Source organism: Aethalodelphis obliquidens, unplaced genomic scaffold, assembly GCF_003676395.1.
Source record: "Aethalodelphis obliquidens isolate GAN/ISIS:26980383/991018 unplaced genomic scaffold, ASM367639v1 scaffold6, whole genome shotgun sequence".
NCBI classification, from domain to species: Eukaryota; Metazoa; Chordata; class Mammalia; order Artiodactyla; family Delphinidae; genus Aethalodelphis; species Aethalodelphis obliquidens.
The window spans coordinates 70,398,201-70,420,883 of NW_020837950.1; the positions used below are offsets into that span (position 1 = coordinate 70,398,201).

Here is a 22,683-nt window from a genome sequence, read left to right on the forward strand (position 1 = left end):
CATCTTATTTCTGTAACTGAATTATTTCCTTCTCATGGGAAGGTGGAGTAAATCAATTAATCACTATTGGGTACACCTCTGTAGCTTCTGCTGGGAGGCTTTCTGACAAAGTATCAATACTAATCTTTAATTTCTTGTGGCGCTCTTATGCCCTTACTGATCCATACTTATAAGTGATTTGTACTGGTTCTCAAGACCCAGCATTTGTTTCTTTTTTACCTTATCAGGTTAAACCTGGTAGTTGCCTTGACTGGAAACCTCAGTGATGTTTGTGTTAAGTTGTGTGCACGGTAATTGGCCTGGTGAAGGGAGCCACATCATCTTTCTCACTTCAGGTAAAGCATGTCACACTGGATTATCCCTGTTCACATCTGCCTAGCACCTTGCTTGGCACTTAAAGTACTTGAAGGAATTAATGAACCACCCAAATCACCTGTTGATAGCGATGTCAACTTACCAGCCAGCGTATGCATACATTCCATAATAAAAAGCCAGTGGCAATCCCATAATACTTGCATCTCTTCCTGAAAAGGCATCTTTAAAGTGTTGTGTTTGCCCTACAATAAGAACAGAAAGATTTAGGACTTTTCAAAGATTTGGTTATTATTCATTCTTTAACCATAAACCTGAAGGCGGGGGTGGGGAGGGGGATTGGGAATGAACTATACAGTTTCAGACCTAGCTTTCTTACTCTCTGCTCATTCCCAACTTTACTAATGCTGTATCCATTCTACAGAAGGAGTCCCAAAAGTATACTGATTGCCACTAACACTACCTCACATTTATTTTAATAAAATCATGGCAAAGAGGAAAATGGCATTTCAAAAACAATCTCTTTTTTAAGCATGCCTCTACTCGTAACAGAGTTTGACCAGGAAAGAAGACTAAAGGATAGTCTGTAAACTATAGTTTTTAGGAGTGTGATATAATTCTTAAAAATGATGGTAATATAATGTTTGGGAAGAAATATTCAAGGGTCTATCTTCAATGAGAAGGCATGAAACCCAAGAACCACCTTCTCAGATCATTTAACTTACTTTCTGCTTTCTCCCTATAGTTCATTAGATACCAACAGGGGTTGGAAAACCCTGTGGAACCAATCTGTTCCGCACCCCCAAGCTTCTTTTGTAAAGACAGATTTATTGGAGCACACTTAGGTCCACTTATTTACCTATGACTGATACTATCAGTCTATGGCTAATTTCACTCTCCAGCGGAGCTGATAGTTGTGGCAGAGACCAAATGGTGCACGAAGTTGAAAACATTTACTATCCGCCCATTTACAGAGAAAGTCTGCAGACCCTTTCCTAGAGAATGGCATGCTTTCCTTCTAGAAACAGAAAAGAAACTATACTGAACTCTAAAATAAATAGGTTTAAACAAATTTTTGCAGCAACATGTGAACTGAGCACTTTTATTTTTATTTTTTATAATTTATTTATTTTTGGCTGCGTTGGGTCTTCTCTAGCTGTGGCCAGCGGGGGCTACTCTTCATTGCGGTGCATGGGCTTCTCATTGTGGTGGCTTCTCTTGTTGTGGAGCATGGACTCTAGGTGCACGGTCTTCAGTAGCTGGGGCACGCAGGCTCAGTAGTTGTGGCGCACAGGCTTAGGTGCTCCACAGCATATGGGATCTTCCCAGAGCAGGGCTCGAACCCATGTCCCCTGCATTGGCAGGCGGATTCTTAACCACTGCGCCACCAGGGAAGCCCTGGACTGAGCACTTTTATGCATAACAGTTTTCTCTACTTTGTAGAGACTTTTCCTGTATATCTTTTGGATAATTAAAAAATAGAAATTCAGATTTACTTTAGTCAATCAGTATTCAAAGTTAGGCATGAAAAGTCTCTATTTCCCAAAGAAAACAGCAAATGAGATGATCTAAATGGGAAATGTGACTTGTTTCAAAACTGGCCTTCCTGTAAGAAAATAAAAGGCGGATGGGAGGTAGATGATATACATAAGACCCTTTTTCTCTTCACTCAAATCTCAGTTTTTGCCTGTATTGTACAGGCAAATATAACATGCAAGTTTTGAGATCCAAAATGGAGAATATTGAGTTATCCACTAAATGACTTCCCCTCAAAGCATCCAATTCCTAAATATAGTTCATTTTTTAAAATGATACTGTCAATTCAGAAATACCTATTTTACAAAAACATCTCTTATCCTCATAGAAGGAAAATATAAATACTGGAAACCCTGTAAAAACATCTGTTGCATATTGCCTTACCATGATCTGTAGCCTACTTGGCCTTAAGGGACAATATTCCTAAGAGTGCAGCACTGAATAATCAATAAAAGATATCAATTTTTTTTTTTTTTTTTTTTTTTTTTTTTTGCCATACACGGGCCTCTCACTGTTGTGGCCTCTCTCGTTGCGGAGCACAGGCTCCGGACGCGCAGGCTCAGCAGCCATGGCTCACGGGTACAGCCGCTCCGTGGCATGTGGGATCTTCCCGGACCGGAGCACGAACCCGTGTCCCCTGCTTTGGCAGGTGGACTCTCAACCACTGCGCCACCAGGGAAACCCAAAAGATATCAAACTTTGCAAAGACTGAATCCCAAGCACAGATCCTGAAAAGGGCCATTTTGAGAGTATTACAAAAGAGAGGTGTTTCTAAGTTTCAGGAATATTTCGGCTGCATAACAGAGGTCTCACGAAGATGAAAGTTATTATATTCAAAGGAAAGTTTAACAAATCCTCATAAGAGAATACAGAACATACAGCTAGTTTCTGGATCTCATTAGATTAGAATAAATGCACAATCTGTATAAGTAAAATTTCTCTCTTCTTGAAGTTTCATATTAATGTGAGAAATATGTGATAAGTTAGAGACAAAGAGAATCACTGTTTTATAATAATAGAGTAAATAAGCCTGCTAAGAATACTCTCCAAAATATTTAATTTACTTTAAATGTAGTAAAATTCTCAGGTCACTTCTCTGTTAAGTGAGATATAAGGAAACATGGTCACATTAAGCACTGATATTGAAACTGAGCAGGACCCTGTGGGGCCTTCCCCATGTCCCCTGCCTCTTGTTTGTAGAAAACCTTTAACCTTCTAGGCCTTTCCTGAGTTCCAAAGAGCAATTTTATTCAGAGAAGTGAGAAAATGCAGAAACAAAGGAAAGCAGTCAAACAAGACAAAACAAAATAGTAATAGTTTAGCCGTAAAACGAACTCAAGGTCTTTTAGTTACTCCTCAAGGGCTATAGATAACATCCTGAGTCATACCCTTGAGTTGTTTTCCAGATACTAAAATCCCCACCAGGTGGAAGAAGCTAACTGCATGATCACCACAGTCTTGTGGCCCCAAACTGGCTGCAACCTGAGGATCGATAATGCTGACCTCTGTGACCTTACCTGTTACCTCCTCATCAACCAATCAGAGAATGGTGCATGAGCTGATCATGCACTCTGTGACCCTCTCCCCCACACTGTCTTTAAAAAGCCTTTCCTGAAAGCCATCCAGAGGTTCAGGTCTTTTGAGTATGAGCTGCCCATTCTCCTTGCTTGGCCCTGCAATAAACACTGTACTTTCCTTCACCACAACTTGGTGTCAGTAGATTGGCTTTGCTGTGCATCGGGCAAGCAGACCTAAGTTTGGTTCAGTAACAATATCATAAGTATTAAAGGATCATTCTATTGTAATGTCAAAAAACAAATCTAAACAATCTATCGTGACTTTTGCTCTCAAGGAATTTGCAATACACTACCTCTTGGGCAACCTCACCTCACACACATATATAAATAAGTGGTAAAAACTGACTACAGTCTTACATTACATCAAAAAGAAAAAAGAAATGAAAAAAAATCTTTGTTTTAAAGGATAGTATATCATCTTTTGGAACCTAAACTAGAACAAAAGAAGGGTCCATGACCCAGAGTTTCTGCACTTTCCAAAAATGGAAGAAATTCCTTACAGAAGTCTAAAGAGTTAGCCCAGAAAAGGAGAGCAGCAGCAAAACAGATTATTTTCCCTACATTTCTGACAGGTCAGATAAAATATGGGCAGGCCAGCTCTGTGGAGGCCAAGGTGAATTAGAAGAGTGAGCCCACGTCTTCCCTTCAGTGTAAGCTATAGTGTTAAACATCTTCACTGTGTTTACGTTGGCTGATGTTGCTGGATTTGATGCAAACATTCAGCCAGGAGAGCTCTAAGCTCTCCCACAAGGCTTATTAAATGGACGGCAGCAGCTCCCTTTCCCCAGCTACAGAATGACGCACCGTTCCACTTTTATTACTGTTTAATGCCTCTACCATCAGCAATGATTTTTTTGCTTAATTTTGGCATTTCCTTTTGTCTTGTGTAATTCTTCTCTTGCCACTTCATTAAATTTCTCTATAAATTCCGTTTCTTGGAACAGACAATATCAATGTAAACATTAAATACTTAACATGCCCAAGTTATATGTCAGTCCTTTACAAGTTCATCTCACTTTCTTATTTCCTACCATTGTGCCCATTGTTAGTTAAATAACTCACCTGGACCTCCTTCTCATCCAACAACTTCCCCTGAATCCAAGCAACTGCCTGTGCCTTCTTACCTAGAACAACTGAAACTCTAAATGACATCACCCTCAACCATCTCATCTTTGCTTGTTTAATAGTCAAGTCTATAAGGCAAAAACTCCCAGAAAATGGTGTTACATCTCCACAGAAATGCAGATTTTACATAAAAAGTAATGTAACAATAAAACTTACATTTTTACAGCTATCTTTATTGTCAGATAATATTTGTCTTTTTGCGAATGCTATTCCCATATCTGACTCTCCTTCTGTCAAGAATCTATTCTCAAGGTAAAAGGAATAATAACCGTAAAAGAATTATTCATTATTTTTCATTATTTTCCAGATATCTTTTTCTCTCTAATCTTTAACACTGTGGTTGAACTACTTTAAAGTAAAAATAAGAAGACATATTTATCTGTAGTTAAAACTAATGGCTTATTTTTCTTTCCCCCTTTGTGTTTCTGCTACAAATAGTTTAGACCAAGAGAAAATTCACTGATGCCTTATTTTGTTGCTTGGCCCAGTCTTAATCCTCTTGTTGCCATTCAGCTGTAAATACCAACTCAGCCCCCAATGTTGCAGGCTTTCAAATCAATTAGATGACGGTACAGAGTCTAAGTTCCATGAGCAGAGAGTCTAATTAAGGGATTCTGCTAGCACAAGCGAAAGTTAGTGTTAGAAGAGACCAAAAGCAGAAACGTATTTTAAAAAGCATTTACTTTTCAGTCCCTACCTTTAATTAGCTGCATCACTCCAGGGACTATAATTATCAGAATTGCTGTGAGCTTGCAAAAGGTTAGGAAAATCTGGATCCGGGCACTCCAGCTGACACTCATGCTATTTAGGACCATCACCACAGCTGCAAACAAATAGATGAAGTTAGAAAAGGTGAATCATCATTGGTATGAAGACGTCTTAGGTTGTGGCTCTTCAAAGTGCCATCCATGAACCAGCAGTGTTGCCATTACCTGGAAGCAGTTGAGAAATGCTTAATCTCAGGTACCACACCAGACCTAAGGGCTACAAATCTGTATCTCAGCAAGATCTCTAGGTGAGTTTTAGGCACACTGAAGTTTCAGAGGCTTGGATGAAACCTGTGAACAGTAAGAAGTTCTCTCTTGTTCTTTGTATATGTCAATAAGAGTGGACAAATACGGTAGCGCCCTAATAATCATATAAAAATACCTTCTAAGCAAATCCCGAAGTCATCATATGCAATGAGATTGTTGAATGCAATGAGATTGTTGAAGTCATCACATGCAATGAGTCATCACATGCAATGAGATCTTCAGCTTGATACAGCAGGCAACTCTTTCCTCGTTCAATGATTGACCTTGTGCCTAGCCACCCGCCAGCTGGGCATCACACTCAAGAAGGGGCAATGTGTGAGCTGGGACATGATTCTTCACCGTCAGGACTAGCTGTAGACAGCATTTTTTGCGTTTCCTTTCCACTTTCCAATCAGCACAGTCAGGAGTGACTTTCAACCTACCCTAAATGTATAGGCTTCCCAGATACGTTTTGGAACTTGAAAAAATGCTACAAGGGATGAATCCAAAAGAGTTCCCAGAGGCACAGTGGGTCTGAAGCCAGCAGAATTTCCCTTTCTTGGTGATACTGTCCACAGTGTCCCGAGTAGTATTCAACCATTCACTCTCCCCGCACTGTGGACCATGAGAACCTTGAGGGCAGAAGAAGCATTATTCATCTCTGTCTTGCTAGTATCCAGCTGCATCCCTGGCCCAGGAAGATCGTCAACATGGTTTTGTTGAATCAATGAATGAGCTGGATCCTCAGTTTTAAAAAACCAACTTCAGCCAAAGAGGAATGAAATGAATGGCGATATTCTCAAACCGTGCCTCCTATACTCTGCTGGAGTGACTTATTCTAGACAGTGGATTTCAACTTTACGCTCTTTCTAAAACCTTATGCTTAGTGTTAACTTTCTCCCTCCCCCACTGCCCCAAAAGCTACTTCATACCTGATATTTGTAGTTATTATCTATAAGCTTTATTTTTAAAAAGGTGTGTTCTCCCTAAACAAATAACAAAAATGTATGAAAATACTTCTTGGAGGATAAAACCAAACACAGAATTCTTACAGTTCAGGTTGCAATAGGAAGCTTTCCATATGTACAATAATGAGTCATCTTCATAGTTCCAATTGCCTGATACAATCATTAGCTCATTTCAGAATTTAAGAATTGGAGCAAATGTATCAACACAATGTATAATAGCAAAATTTTTAAAATAACCTAGCCCCCAAAGGAAGGCTAATTAAGGTATACCTTTTTAAGGGTTTACTATGCAGCCATGTAAAATCATGATGCAGTTAAATATTTATTCCACGAAAGATTGTTCATGACGTTTTACTGACCAATACAGCAAATTACAGAGAGATGGGTAGACGATAAATTGTTAGGTAGATAGAAAGACAGATAAAGACACAGAGAGAAAGGAACGGAAAAATTCTGAATGAGTGTTTACTAAAACATTAACAGAAGGTATCTACAGATGATAGAATATTGAATAATTTTCAAGTTTAAAAATTTATTTTTCTGCATGATTTAAAATAATTTTTATAATGAACATGAAGTATTAAGTAAAAACTCAATAAAAGCAATTTTCATTTTTGAAAACAACTCAAAGATGGGAAGAATAAGGGACCATGAAAATTTAGATAGGAGGTTACTAATGAAGAAATATTTCAAAGGAATAATGATGAGAATGATTAGAAAGGCTGGAGCCCTGAATAAGCTACAGGGGAAGCTAAGAGAAATATTTCATCTGTGTTTGAAGCTGGAAACATGAAGAAATAGACAGGTCTATTGTTAATCACCAAGTGCATTATTTTATCAGTGAAAAGATAAAAAATAATTATTTTTCTCTCCCCTATACAAAGCACTTATATACTGAAAATAATTTAATGCAACTCTGTGTTCATCTCCATCACCCAGTGATTCTTTTCCTTTTTCTATGTAAATTACTCTGTGATAAATGAGTCATGATAAGAAAGGGATTATTTTTTTAGTTAAGGAGATTCAGCACTGATCTGAAGATAATTGGGTGCATGTTCCCACCAACAACAAAAGAGCACTGTTTTCTTTTAACTAGAGCTCCTAAAACCCCAAAGTATTTTTGAGAGTATTTTTGAGAGTACTCCACAATAGAAAACAGCTGTTGTAAGGAGAGGAGGGGAGAAAAACGAGGAAGGAGAAAAAGGAATAGAGGGCGGGAGGGCAGGAAGGAAGAAAAAGAAGAAAGAGAGGGAGGGAGGAAGGGGGAGGGAAAAGAGAGAGGCGTTCTCGTATTTAGAACCTCTATATATTTGCAAAGAGGAAAGAAGGTTTGTTACGTTCATAAAGAGCGTAGGCATTACATTCAATGCCTATTGAAATAGAAAAAGAATGAGTTTTGGGAATTTTATATTTTGTGAAGTTTTCTTAGAAAAATGGAAGACAAAATCAAACAAATATTATGAATGGATAATCTCACCTTGCTTTCCCCTCAGACAGCTGGAATAAAAATTCTGGTTAAGCCTGATTTCTCTCAAAGGTTTCTCAAAACCCTGCTTTATCCGAGCATCCAGACATTGCCCTCATTATTCCATACGCCAAATTCCAGCTGAGATGTACCTCTATGACCCTGAAGGGATACAGCTTAACAAGTAACAAGGTAGCCAGTACAGAGGCACTGTGAAGGTCCTGAAGGGCTAGAACTGCTGTTTCATCATGTGTCTTTCCAGAGAAATTTAAGTCTATGTATATTGCTTATCCAACAATCCTGAAAAGGGATTTGGGATTCAGTAAATGCAAGTTTTCAGAGCTTCTGGAACAACATCTACAATACTTTGGTTTTTATACACTATCTATCCACATTGTAATCATCAAAGAAACGTGAGCAAGCGTTCAGCCTAGCTTTACTTCCTTTGAGTAATGATGGCTAACTTCATGCATTAAGAATTACCTGTATCAATTTGGGCTTATTATTATTGCTTACCTTAAATGTTACCAAAATGAAAACGGAGGGACATACAGTTTTTATTTACTTATTAATGATGCCGTTTCCTAAGAACTGAAATGCAGCAACAAGGAGTGTTGAAAACTGGTACCATGATTTAAGGACTGGTAAGTATTTCTTTCTGCACTTCCGTCATTCAAGTCTGTCTTTTATTTTGCAGAGTGAGATGACCGAGCCTGGATATATTGGGTTCTCTCCCAGGTTCAGGTTCTCCCTGGCTTCTGGCTTCTGACTGCTCTGTGCTAAACTGGTAAAATATATGGACAGTATATGGCTGAGACATGGTGAGCTAAGGTGAATTGCTCCACTGTTCTTTGTAGCAGCTGCCTGGGTCGCCTCTGTCTCTTTGCATTCATTTCCTGGATACAATAATTTCAGCAATAAACAACCTTTATAAAGCAGAGAGACTATATCTAGGATCTCACTATTGGGAATAAAAATGGTAAGCCTTAAATAAATATATACTATTGTTATATGACAGACATTGTGCAAGGACCTTACGTGGATAATGTTATTTAATCTTATCTCTATGACGTGGTTACCATCACTGGTGTTATTTTTCTGATGAGCAGGTGAGAATCCAGATATTACTTAACTTGCCCGTGTTCACGAAGGTAAGGTGCAAAGATAGGATTGAAGCCAAGTAAGCTGACCCCAGAGTCCACACTTTCACCAGTCGTTCACAGGTAACAATGCGGAAGTAGCTCAGAAGACACGTACGATCTCACTACTATACCTAGTTCTTCCAGACTCCCGGTGACGCTTCCTCTCTGTTAAGGTTCATGTTTATCTTGGCTGGGATTTCAGGACACTTTGATTCCACATTTTATTTCTCACCCTCCTGAAGGGTACGGCTGCTGTTCTGCGGCCCTTGTATATTTCAACGCAACATGTATTTCCCTAAGAATTGCTTGTCATGGTATCTAGTTATGGTAGAAAAGGAGTAGGGATAGTCCAATTTCAGATTTATAGAGAGTCACTCCATGTACAATGTCTGAGAAGCCAGCACAGAACTGGGCCTAGAGTTTCTTTCATGTAATTTAATGATGCCAGGAAAGGACACTTTTAGAAAAGAAAGTACAGTACTGCATTTGTAGAAATGGCTATTCGTTTTTCCCACATCGCCATCATTAGTGTTACTTTGTTTCCTTCCCCCAATTATTCCCACAGGTTATGGGAAGAAGGTAGGGCTCTTTACTCACCTACGTAAACTAAACTAGTAAGAAAATTGAGATGGAGAGAGAGGCTGTTAGGGATGCATCTGAGACTAGATCCCACATTTTATTTTATTTTATTTTATTATTTTGCGGTACGCGGGCCTCTCACTGTTGTGGCCTCTCCCGTTGCAGAGCACAGGCTCCGGATGCGCAGGCTCAGCGGCCATGGCTCACGGGCCCGGCCGCTCCGCGGCACGTGGGATCTTCCCGGACCGGGGCACGAACCCGTGTCCCCTGCATCGGCAGGTGGACTCTCAACCACTGCGCCACCAGGGAAGCCCTAGATCCCACATTTTAAGGAAAGTATTTTTATCATAATATTCTGCCATTCAAGTGTATACTTAAACAGGGTCTAGTTTCAGGAGTGCAGAACCAAAAAACTAAATATCATTTCAAGTATTGAACATACTTCAATGTTTATTGAAGCTACAAGGAGAGTGAAAATTCATGAGGGAGTAATGTCAGTATTGGGCTAGAGGAGAGAAGACAAATGTGAATATATAAGATTTCCCCGTTCAACTTCCATGTGCCTGATACGTTTACCAGAATGGACAAGATTTGGGGTAAGCAAAAACTTCTCATTTTTATTAATTTGACAGAAACGAGGTAGAGTACTTTTAAAAGGGTAGGGGGTGAATTAGTATTCAGTAACGCCCCCCTACCACCCCACTCTCATTTCTCAAGTGGTTGGTTAAGGCACTCTGCTAAGTCTTAAAAATCTGACTCACTTCGCCCTTCCACAGCCATTCAAGATAGATGATCTTTTCACAGGTGTTTTACCAATAAATAAAAACAATGCTTAAAGAGGTTTAATATTTAGCCCTAAATCACATAACTAAGAAATTATGACACTAACTTTCAATTCCAGGTCGTTTGCCTCCAGAGCCTGAGTTATCACCACTACGCTAACATGGTTCAAAAGTTCAAAAATTCATGGTGTTAGATCGGAGCAAACTATTTACCTCCATCTTCCTGCTGCCTGAGAGACCTGAAGATGTGTAATCCTCCAAGTTTAACACACAGGCATTCCATTGGCTTCTCTACTAGAGAAAAATTCTTAGACCTCTTCTCATAAAAATCAGTTGTCAATAAATATTTACTGAGCGCAAACGACATGCTAGGTGCTATGGGAAGGGCTGGAAACACAGCAGCGAGTAAGCCCCTGGTCTCACGGAATTTGATGAGATGTTTTCCCACAAGAGTATAAAGAGCTACCATTTGTAACTTCATTCTTAAAAAATTTCTGGCATTCTCCAAAACACTTTATATACATTGGCTCTTTTACTATCGTTTCATCTTCACAAGACACCTGATGAGACTGGGCACGATTTAAAGGTAAGAACACGGAGGTGCAGAAAGTTGAAGTGATGTGTCCCCAAGTCTCACATCGGTGGTATGTTATCAAGGGCAAGGTGAATCAGGAACACCATTACCTTTCCAGAACTCAGAAATGTCTAATTCGAGTATTTTTCTTTGCCTCCCTTCAAAGATTTCACCGAACAATTATTTGTGTAGGTTCCATGAATGAAGGGGGAGAATCCAGGATGAACCTACTTAGTTCAGAAATACATGTACCCAGCACTAGGGATATTTTAAGTGCAATTCCTAACTCCTTCCTGCTAACTGACCACTCACCCCTCTACTGTCAAATGTTCATGTCTCTCTTCGTTGTTCTATTGAAATACTTCAGTCATGTAGAACTACAAATTCTTTCGTGGGTATGCAGTTCAATTATTCCTGGGGAGCTCTCTATCTCCAACTAGGTCAAACTTCATCAAGTGGGATAATATTGATTCTGAAAACAGTGATTCAGTTAGTATCTACAAGTAAGTGATCATCTCCCATTATATTTAAGAGTTTGGAATGTCGACTCTTATAAGAGTTTGGAAGTTAGAGTCATATTGGGCTTCATATCACTTATATCATTTTGGTCATGTTCCTCTTTTTTAATTTCCTTTTTTTTTTTTTTTTGCGGTACGCGGGCCTCTCACTGTTGTGCCCTCTCCCGTTGCGGAGCACAGGCTCCGGACGCACAGGCTCAGCAGCCATGGCTCATGGGCCCAGCTGCTCCGCAGCATGTGGGATCTTCCCGGACCAGGGCACGAACCTGTGTCCCCTGCATTGGCAGGCGGACTCTCAACCACTGCGCCATCAGGGAAGCCCTTAATTTCCTTTTTTAAAGAGAGTTCTAATATCTGTGCCCATTGGTGAAAATGAACAACTTCCTAATTTAGAGACAATAAAGAAGACTCCTAGTTGAGGAACATTACTAATAATCAAATACTGGAGGAAGACTCTTGTGACCATCGATGGACAGCTAAAATCCTAACACTGAGAGTGACAGCTGCTAACACTAGAAAATGCATGAACACTACACACACCCAACACATAAACACCATTCCATGAGGCTAAGTGCATTCTAATTCAACACGTTATTGGTGAGGAAGGATATTTTCCAATACAGAATCCATTTAAAAATTGGGTTTTCATTTGTAAACGTCTCTTTTTATGTACAATCCAGTTACTATTTTACTAACAAAGTGGTTTTGTTTGCCTCTTTTAAAAGCTTAGCCGTCAGAGCTACTGACCCGGTGCAAAACGGGCATGTAATGTCATATCAGGTATCACTCCACCTCCTTATTCTTTTCTTTGTTTTCCAAACACAAACTTGGCAGTGAACTGTAAGCAAAAAGAACACCATGTGGGAAGCAGTCCCACCACACAAAAAGTCTTAAGAAACTTTGTCTCCAATCCCAGTTGTAGGGTTTTTTTTTTTCTCTTTCATATGTACACCTATGATACTCACTTATGCCCACAGCTGTAATGAGCTTGACTGCAAGTTCAGGAATTTCACACTGAATGAAAAATGGTTCCAGAATGTACCGTCCAAAGGCCAGAGATATCACAGCAGTGGCTGCAGGGCTAGAAAAAAAAAATACATATTTAGGTTAACTACAGAAAAAGAAAAGAGCATCTTCACTCAACTCGTTCTACACTGAGGTGCTATTATTCAGCATGTGGAACATATTAAATACGGAAGTCTGTGATTTCCAGAAGTCCATATTTGATTAGATTGTCATAGACATTCCGAATGAAATACTGTCTACAACTTTGGGGGCTCCTTTTTAAACTTCACATCTCCTTGGGTACAAGGCTGGGTACTGTCAGTTTTGCCCCTGCCTTCCCGTATTTGAATTTTTCTTAAAAATTGAGTTTATTACTTGAGATCCTGACAGAGGTGGGCTTCACAAGAAGCAATCTTCTTTCTCAGTAAGTCAACAGTTAAACTCCAGCACAGCATGAATGCATTAACAGTGCAGGTCTAATGGGTTGGGTCATGGTCAGAAAAGGAACACAAAACCCACCTTAAAAAAACTAGTACTAATAAGTGTTCATTGCAAATATATGCTTATGTGCTTGATATCGTATCAGTCTTGGTTTTCCATACAGACCAAAACTTGAAGAGCCAAGTGATTATTCTTAATTCCACAGAAGTATTTAGATGCAAAGTATACATTGAAAAATAAAAGTATTCTTGTAATTTTACAAATGGAGAAAACATGCATGAAATAAGAAAATGCAATAACTTCAGGTATATAGTGAAATAGGTAACAGACCATTCTATCTTAATTTTTCAACTATTTCTATGCAAAGATTACAGATGCCTTTCAGTTTAAATATATCTATATATGAATGCATATTTGTTAGATACACAGGTAAGTCCATGATATTATCTACTTTGTCCTGCCTGTCTTCCCTTTCAGCTTATCTTCCTTCTCATGGTTATACCACACCCATGTCCAACTCCTAACTGTCAGAAAATCAACCACCATTATATGTTCCAACCTTGACCTGCCAGTACTAGCATGACAGATTTCTTGATTTTTTTTTTTTTTTTTTCTTTTCCAAGAGAACCTCTTCCTCACCCCAACAAGATTATTTTTCTCGGTCGCCATCATTTATAAATTTTTGACGTATAAATTAAAATCTGATCATGACATCGTATTGCTTTCAAAACATGCTCAGGATATGCAAAAACTCTTCAATTCAAGGCTCTATCTGCTCTAAGCTTTTCCTTCCTCTTCAGTGTGCTTCTTCCCACACAAGGATATGAACACCCTTTGCCTGAGACCTCTGCAACTCACTGACGGTTTCTCATACCTCAGGTCTTAGTTCAGTCTTTTGCCCAAGGAAGCTTCTCCACTCCCCCGACCGGGTTAGATCTCCCGGAGTGTACTCTCCTCCAGAACCTCATGGTTTCTCTTTCACAGTGTGTATCACAGTAGTAACTTTATATTCTCTTATGTGATGTCTTGATTCATAACTATTTCCCTCATTTGACCCTGAGATCCATGAGTACAAGGCTGTGTCCAACTTAATCATTATTTCGTCTTCAGTGTATAGTATAGTGTCTGTCATACAGTAGAAACCCAATGAATATTGAATATATAGTCAATGTGTGAATTCAATCAAATGACCCCTGATGTGTGATTTTTTTTCCCTTAAGATTTGTTTTTACAGACTAATTCTGACAAGAGTGTGTTAACCTGATGTACAATTTTAATAGTAAGTATTTAGGTACCATGGGTGTTTTCAATGGAAGAGAAATGTTAAAGTACCTAGGTATCTTGTCACCCCTCAAGCCATTCATGACTCTGCCTATCTGAGAAACCAGTTGAGTCCATTATTACAAAGAAATATATGAACCCATTAAAAAAGCTTCTAGAATATATCTAGGTAATTTCTTCTGTAAACACACACACACACACACACACACACACACCACGAAGTAGCTCTCCTGTGATTAAAGTAACGTTTGATTATGAGCTGCTTGAGAATAGGAACCATGGCTCACTCCACTTCAGGTCTCTTTAACGTGCCATTCACCGTTCAGTAGCAGTTTGTGGAATGAATAAGTGAACGCATAAGCACCGTATCGGTGCTACTGCTGCAAATGGAATGACCATGCTCATCACACTGCCAATACAATCAGCCAATACAGGACTAAAGCAGGACTCAAGTCCAGCTACATCAGGTTCCAAAAGCCTACTGTCCTGGCAGGCCAGCACTCTAAATAAGTAGTGTAGCCATCTGAATGCTGAGTATGTTGTATTCAAAATATTATAACCTTAATCTTTCAGTTACTTGTTCAAAAAGAATTTAATATCTGATCATCAGGGCACTGAATTAAGTGGTATAAGGGTTACAAAAAGTGTGAGACTTGGTCTTATATGCTTGAAATGCTTGCAGTTTTAACAGGGAAACAGAGCGCGGATTCCTAAAATATTAAGTAAGGTTATATGACATCATGTTCAATGTCAAATGAGAAGATGAGACTGCATTTTTCTCAGAATTATTAAGAGAGGAAAGACATACTATAAACTAGGGTGAACAGGAACTTAACTGTGGAAATGACAGAATTTAAGTTGACCTTTGAAGAGTAATATTCAGATGATCAGAAAAGAGTGGAGGCGCATCCCGGGCCAATCCCAGAGTTTAGAAAAGGAACAAAATACCTCTTAATCATTATTTCATTATAACAAACTTTAAATCATGCAGAATTGTCTAAAAGGAGAACAGATTTCACAAAGAAGTAAATACTACTCTAAGATCTTTGATAAAAAAGAGACTCCTAGAACTATAAAAACAAAGATTAGTGTTAAGTCAATACTTACTAGCTCTGCATTTGCCACTTAGGCCCACATGACAGGATAAAAGCTCACAGGAGCTCTCAGCTGTGTAAGTTTGATAAGTTTACAGTAAGAGCAAGTTTCTCTACTTACTCATGTTAAACTCTGCAATCAGAATGTGTTAGTCACATTTCACGGACGCCATCTGCCTTCAAGATACTTTTATACTTCTCAGGTGACATCATAAGTTTCCCACAAAGTTAGAGGAAATTTGCCGCTCAGAGTGACTTAGCATTATTTGGTTTGATTTTAAACCAGGGCTATCAGGAAGAGGAACGTATTCTTACAAAAATAAACTCAAAAAAGCTTTTCGCAACAGTAGTTCACTGATTTGTTTAAGATGAGGATATGAGTCATCTGTGACAAGTGAAGTTTTGTTCTTTTATAGAGTATAAAACTTGGTAACGGGCTTCCCTGGTGGTGCAGTGGTTAAGAATCCGCCTGTCAATGCAGGGGACATGGGTTCAAACCCTGGTCCAGGAAGATCCCACATGCCGCGAAGCAACTAAGCCCATGCGCCATAACTACTGAGCCTGCGCTCTAGAGCCCGCATGCCACAACTACTGGGCCCACATGCCACAATTCCTGAAGCCCGCACGCCTGGAGCTTGTGCTCCACAATGAGAAGCCACCGCAATGAGGAGCCCACGCACCGCAATGATGAGTAGCCCCTACCTGCCACAACTAGAGAAAGCCCACATGCAGCAATGAAAACCCAACACAGCCAAAAAAACCAAAAACAAAAACAAAAGCAACAACAACTTGGTGACATACTAAATTGTTAGGAACAGAAGCTTCCTAGTCACGAAAACTGAGTAAACTAAGATGGCTTAATCGTGTAACCTACAAGAAGAAAAACTCCAGTTCCTATAACGTAACATTTAATTTTGTCTAATTATGATTTACAATCAAACAAAAGGTCTGATTTATCAAGGTAGATTTTGATGCTTCTTATCCTTTTCAAGTCAGCATCTGTCCTGAAAATGTCATGGAAAATAACTGAATATTAACAAAAAGCAGATGCTTTAAAAGTTTGGCAGGGTTGGCAAACTACCGCCAGTGGCAAAATTGTATTAAACACATTCATTGAGAAAGGTATTCCATCCCAGATTTTATGTCCTGAAGTAGACATGTTTACCATATAATCACATGACATGTATATTTCTAACTACTGAAAAATAATCAAGGTGATTAAAAAATGGTATAATGAAGGGCTTCCCTGGTGGCGCAGTGGTTGAGAGTCCGCCTGCCGATGCAGGGGACACGGGTTCGTGCCCTGGTCCGGGAAGATCCCACATGCCGCAGAGCAGCTGGGCCCGTGAGCCATGGCCGCTGGGCCTGCGCGTCCGGAGCCTGTGCTCCGCAACGGGACAGGCCGCAGCAGTGAGAGGCCCGCGTGCCGCAAAAAAAAAAAAAAAAGGTATAATGAATAGGTTTATTTTTCCTTAATTTTTTTGTATGTAGGCTCTTACCGTATAATGAGCAGTTCTACCCAGACTCGCACAAAAGCTGGTAACGGGCCAAAGACTTCCAGAATGTATGTGTAATGACCACCAGATTTCTTTATAGTTGTTCCCAGTTCAGCATAGGACAAGGCTCCTGTGAAATATTTATAATAAAAAGGTGAAAAGTTAAAATATTACCGAGTCATCCAGCAGTAGAATGGATACAACGTTTCTGTTGTGTGAGATGTTACTACCTCCTTTGATCTGAATGACATCCTTTTTCAAAATTAATAACAGTCATCGAATTCCTAAGAGCCTCCAGATTCCTCTTGTAACCTCCTCACATTTGAGATCTAGTTCATTCTATTCAAACAATGTAATCTGACCTGAAATAGTAAGGACAAACTTCTAAAACAATATCATATTATTAAGAATTTTGAATCTCAAACCTGACAAGAGAAAAGGAGTAGATGGATGCCAATATCACTAACCTATTTTTCAAAGAACTTCACATCAAAACAAGGAATTATCACAAATTGACTTCATTATATTGAGAAGCCTTTTAATAAATGATATTTCTGTGGCATGTCAAAATAAATAAGATTCATCTGTTCTCCAGAGAAGTATGGACTCAAGGCTTTGGAAGGCTTCATTTAATTTGTAGGATATGTTTTGCTTGTCCACAAAATGAATTTTGACACAGCTATTCTGTTTTTAGGAAAGTTTTTCTTGCATGTCTTCGAAGTACACACTCCGTATGGCTGAAATAACACCTACTTTTAAAAAAGAGGTTTTATGACGTATTTACGTACGTTAGGTAAAATTAACTATAGGCCAAATTTTAACATTTAGCAATAAACTTCACACAGAGTTGAGCAAGTTCTATAATCTCCCCAAACCTCAGTTTCATCCTCTGTAAAATAAAGAGCTTAATTCTCACATCACAAGGAGTTTGTGTGTTTAAATTTGAAATGGATGCCAACGACAGCGTTGAGCCTGCCACGCAGAAAGCACCTCGTGAAATACAGCTGTATCTACTAACGTGAGCAATGAATTTCCAAGAAAATGAAAAATATATTTTGACATTATGTGAAAAGTTCTCTCCATACCGCCAAGTACTCGAACGTAAGACGTAATTTCTGCCTGGCCTGCTCTGGGGACTCAAAGTGTGGGAACTTATTACTAATCAGTAAAGCTTCAGGTAGAACTGTCCAACATGAATGTAACTTGGATATTCAGCAAAATCTTAGCGTCAGTTACCGTATTCCTGTATCACTTCTTGTATTCCTGTACCTCGTACTGGATCAGAGTCACCTGGGGAGAATTTTTTATTTAAAAACAAACAAAAAACAAATGCTAAGGCTATACCCCAGACCTACTCTCTAACCAAGAGAGGCCAGACTGTCCAAAAGAGGCATCCAAGAAAATCTATTATTTTAAAATTCACACAGGTTAATTTTAAAGTAACTAGTCTACAGATTGATATTTGGGGATCACTGATATAGCCTGTCTATTTATAACGAATTGGAACTAGTTGCAATTCACTCTCTGTTGGAAACCAGTCACCATGTTGGTAGGCTGTACAAAGAAGCAGCCGATATAAAATGTTATTGGAAAGTGTCTTAAGTACCTCAGAATTTATCCCCCAAGAATCAATACCTAGACCTTTGTATGCTTTGCTGAAACTCCAGGATAGTTGCCCCAGGTTTAAATTGAGTTCTGGAGAAATGAAATTTTCATTTAAAGGTCTCAAGCTCTATAACCATTTTACCCAGATGAAAAAAGTTCAGAATAGGTTGTAAGAATCCATGTATTGACCCTGGCTTAAAAAACACCTGTAAATCCAATATACAGATTCTTTACTTTTAGTCCCAGAGTTCTAGAGTTCTAAGACAAAGGATTTTTTTCCTTATATTTTGCTTTGCTTCCTGTTAAGAAGGTACTCCTATCAAAAGTTCCTAGTAACTTAAGTGATAAACGCAATGCAAATATAGATAAGTAGGTTAGTACAGGAGCACACTCACTGCAGTTAGTAATCAAAGAATACCAACTCAAGTATAAACTTAGCTAGTCCCTTTAGCTTTTTTTTTTTCCTGAACTTCTTGAGATGATATACTTATGCAGAAGCATATTTTCTAAGTGCAGGTCAACATCACTTTCATCACTTTAACTAGTTAATGCTCAGAGCCATCCATTTTATTATATCTGAATAACCTTTTATTGTTTACGAAAATGGAATCTCATAGTGGGAGCTGCACGCACACAGTATGCAAAATCCAGGAAACTGGTTATGGTTTCTCCCATCAGACACTGATTTGTTCTGAATATACCACGTGTTGGAGAAGATTAAAGGCTGAGGAGGCATAGTCATTTAGAAAGATCAACAGTTACGTTTCTCTTTGTTCATCTATAAACGTACATGCCACACCATATGAATACCACGAACCCTTTGTAAGCTAAAATAACCCCAAAATAATTCCTCTGTAGATCTTTCTATGCAGCTTTTTTTTAAACAAGTTTTATTTAAAATACCTTCTTCCTAATAACGGAAGTTGGAGTTCTCTTGATGAATGCTCAGACCAACGCTGAAAACACTGCAAGGCCTTAAGAATAAATGGATTGGTCCTTGTAGGACCAAGAGTTAGTACTTGGTCCTAGAGTTTGGACAAAGAGTTAGTACCTTTAAAGAACAGTATCTTTTGAAATCAGAATACATTGTTTGCCAGAGAAGAGCAAATATGTCTTAGACATGTTTCCCATAACATAAATAAAATTTCATTTTCTTGACCATTCACCAGTTTTTGTCACCTTCACAACTAACCCAGGTAGCTTTCTAGTAATGTGCCCACCTCATGAGGGGACATTTATTACCTCTTTACTATTAATGATCAAGTCAATAAAAGAGATCTAGATTTTGAAGAAAAATTAATAATCATACTTCTTCTACCAGTTCTGTTTAGACTAACTCAGCAGACAGGTGGGCCAATGACCTGTGTCTCTGAAGACCAAGTGAACTAGAAATGAAGAAAACAGAGCTGGGCAGACACAGCAAACTAACACCCAATTCCAATTTTACAATTTATATTGCAAAGGTTTATGGGTACTGGGGAGAGATGAAAAGTTGAAAAAACTGTGAACTATGCCCAGACCCTTGCAATATTCTCATTTACAAAAGGAATTGTATGCCATCACACTTCTTTCCACAATAAGGACTTCTGAAAGAATACTGGGAACTGACAAGCGCCTGAAGTTAAAAAATTAAAAAGGAAAAGACTGCCACCCATTTGTTTAGCCAATAAAAAGTCAGTAAAACTTCTGCTGAACACTCAGTTCTGTGTCTAAACAGGCCACACCGGGTTTCACTTCACAGGTGTTTCATTCAGTGCGCCAGCTGCCAAGATGCCCCAAACACAGGTAACTGAGCACAAATGCCTGGTACAGAAAGCTTGCCTGTATTTCACTGGGTCATCAAAGCTAGCCTTGACGTTCATTGCCACAGGGAAAAATCAGAAAATAATCTACCTGAGTCAGCAAAAGCGAGCACAGCCTACAGGTCGCAATTTCAGGGAATTCAGGATTCTGCCAACAGTGGAGAGTGTGCGTGGACAGTTCGCATACCTCCCCCCAGATCAGAAAATCTGGGGGAGCCCTGGCCATTCATTCCCTCCTTAGAAATCACCCTCTGTTCTCCCAGAGAGCACGGCACCCAGCCCCACAGACACACCCCCAGAGAAGCGGCAACACTCACCAAACAGTGACAGGACCCCGCACACCGTCCAGACAACCAGGGACAAGCCCACGCTGCCCGTGTTCTGGAGCACGCCCTTAGGAGAGATGAAGATTCCTGCTCCGATGATGGTGCCGATGATGATGGAGATCCCTCTCAACAGACTGATCTTCCTCTTCAGCACAACTTTCTCCTGCCCAGGTGGCTCCTTGCCACCCAGGGAAGACAGCCTCGTGTTAACACTGCCCTGCAGGTAACCCCCATTGGAGATGGTGGATGCCACAGCCTTTCTGACCATGGTAGTGACCCGCAGGGTAAAAAGCAAACAGAGCAAAAGAAAGAAAGAAAGAAAAAAAAAAAATTAAAAGAATAAAACCTCCAAACTTTCAACTTTGGTGTCTCTTGGGGTGACTGACCGATTTGATCTCTTCCTCTTTGCCTTCAGATTCCTTCTCAGCGCTAGTGTGCTCCCAGGTAAAAACTCTAAGGTGTATTTTCACCTTCCGCAATCTAATTACTCACAGGAACACCTGTGTGCTCGTTCATGGTGTTCTGGTTTCTCCACCTCCCCGACTACCTCTGCTGCTGAGGCTGCGGCTGCCGCCCTATCATTACAGCCCAGCTCAACTTCCTCATGGGCTGGTATTTAAGCTGCTGCCTGTCTCACCAACTTACTCCAGCTAGATGATGATGCAAATTCTCCAGGTTTGCATCAGCCACATGAGAAGGCTCCAGCATTACTCAGCTCTTTTTTTTTTTTTTTTTTACCACGAGCCGCAAGTTGCTCAACTGACCAAAGCTTTCAGAGAACAAAGCACACTCTTAACGGGGATCTTAACCAATCCAGAAGTAGTAAATTCGGAACAGACCTTCCGAGCGATTTCAAGCAACTCCTAGTGAGGGACAAAAGCTCTTCACTCGAAAAGAAAATGAAAAATGAAACAGGAAATGATCACTGTGTTGCAAGGAGTTTCTTTTCTTTAACGTACAAATAAAATCGTTTATACCAACCTTTTGATCACAGAACAGAACTCAAAGCTGCATTGTTTATAACAACAAAATTTAGATTTCGTGATGTTTCCTGCTTATTTAAATTTCTTTTTGGGTTTCCTAGCAACACGGTCAAATCTAATATTTACAAACCTAGAATGATTCTGTATAGCTGCTGTCACGCACATAACAACTGTGAGTTTTACTTAACATTAAAAGATAAAAATTATTTCTTACTACCCATAATAACACCGGTACTTAAAATTGTCATCTGAGTGTGACTACTTCAAAAATTACAGTGACTCCAGAAAAGAGTCATTTTCTGATTCTCATAAGTGCTAGGTGATCTCCTAAACTAAGTAAAAGATAGATTCTTCATTTGCATGTTGTTCCAAAAAATTACACACACACACAAATCTAATTTCAATATTAAGCAAAATTTACAATGATATAAAAACATGCATATAACAAAGGCTTGAGAAGGGATACACAGAATAAAATCGAGGGAAGTGTTAAGATTATGTAGGAATTTTTTCTAAAGTATAGCAACTATTGTTATATTATGATTATAAACTTAGAATGAATTAGAAATATAAGCTAAGATTAAAATGTTTAGTTTACTAATAAGGACCTACTGTATAGCACAGGGAACTCTACTCAATACTCTGTAATGGTCTATATGGGAAAAGAATATAAAAAAAGTGGATATATGTATATGTATAACTGAATTACTTTGCTGTACACCTGAAACTAACACAACATTGTAAATCACCTATAGTCCAATAAAAATTTTTAAAAAATGTTTAGTTTGAAATAGTAAGAAAGGCAAACATTTTAAAACCCTATTAACTTTCTTAACCAAGCATCCATAAAACAAATACTGAAAGAAAAGAAATCCTAGGTGTCACTTTTGGCTGTGGTCATAGGTGGTTTTGGATTCAGTGAGAAGAATTAGATGCTATCATTACCCTGAAGCTACATTTGCAAACGCGATTAAATATGCTTCTGAACAGCTAAGCAAAGACAACAGGCAGAAAACGTGTGTGCAAGGTGGAGGTGGGGATGGAGAGGGGGTCAGGATG

General features: G+C 39.1%; 1 protein-coding gene across 2 annotated transcripts in view; it reads right to left on the reverse strand.

Moving 5' to 3' along the window:
- SLC7A11 (solute carrier family 7 member 11) overlaps positions 1–22,301 on the reverse strand; it is an 88,436-nt gene extending 66,135 nt beyond the window's left edge. The window contains exons 1-5 of one of the 2 annotated variants that reach the window (XM_027103731.1): positions 20,633–22,301; positions 16,912–17,038; positions 12,557–12,672; positions 5,248–5,373; positions 458–557 (exon numbers count right to left, since the gene is read on the reverse strand). In XM_027103731.1, coding sequence (XP_026959532.1) covers positions 458–557; positions 5,248–5,373; positions 12,557–12,672; positions 16,912–17,038; positions 20,633–20,909 — 746 coding nt within the window. In that variant the 5' untranslated portion in view covers positions 20,910–22,301. The remainder of the gene's footprint in view (positions 1–457; positions 558–5,247; positions 5,374–12,556; positions 12,673–16,911; positions 17,039–20,632) is intronic. The other variant, XM_027103730.1, reaches the window with a different exon arrangement.
- Positions 22,302–22,683: the final 382 nt, after the last annotated feature.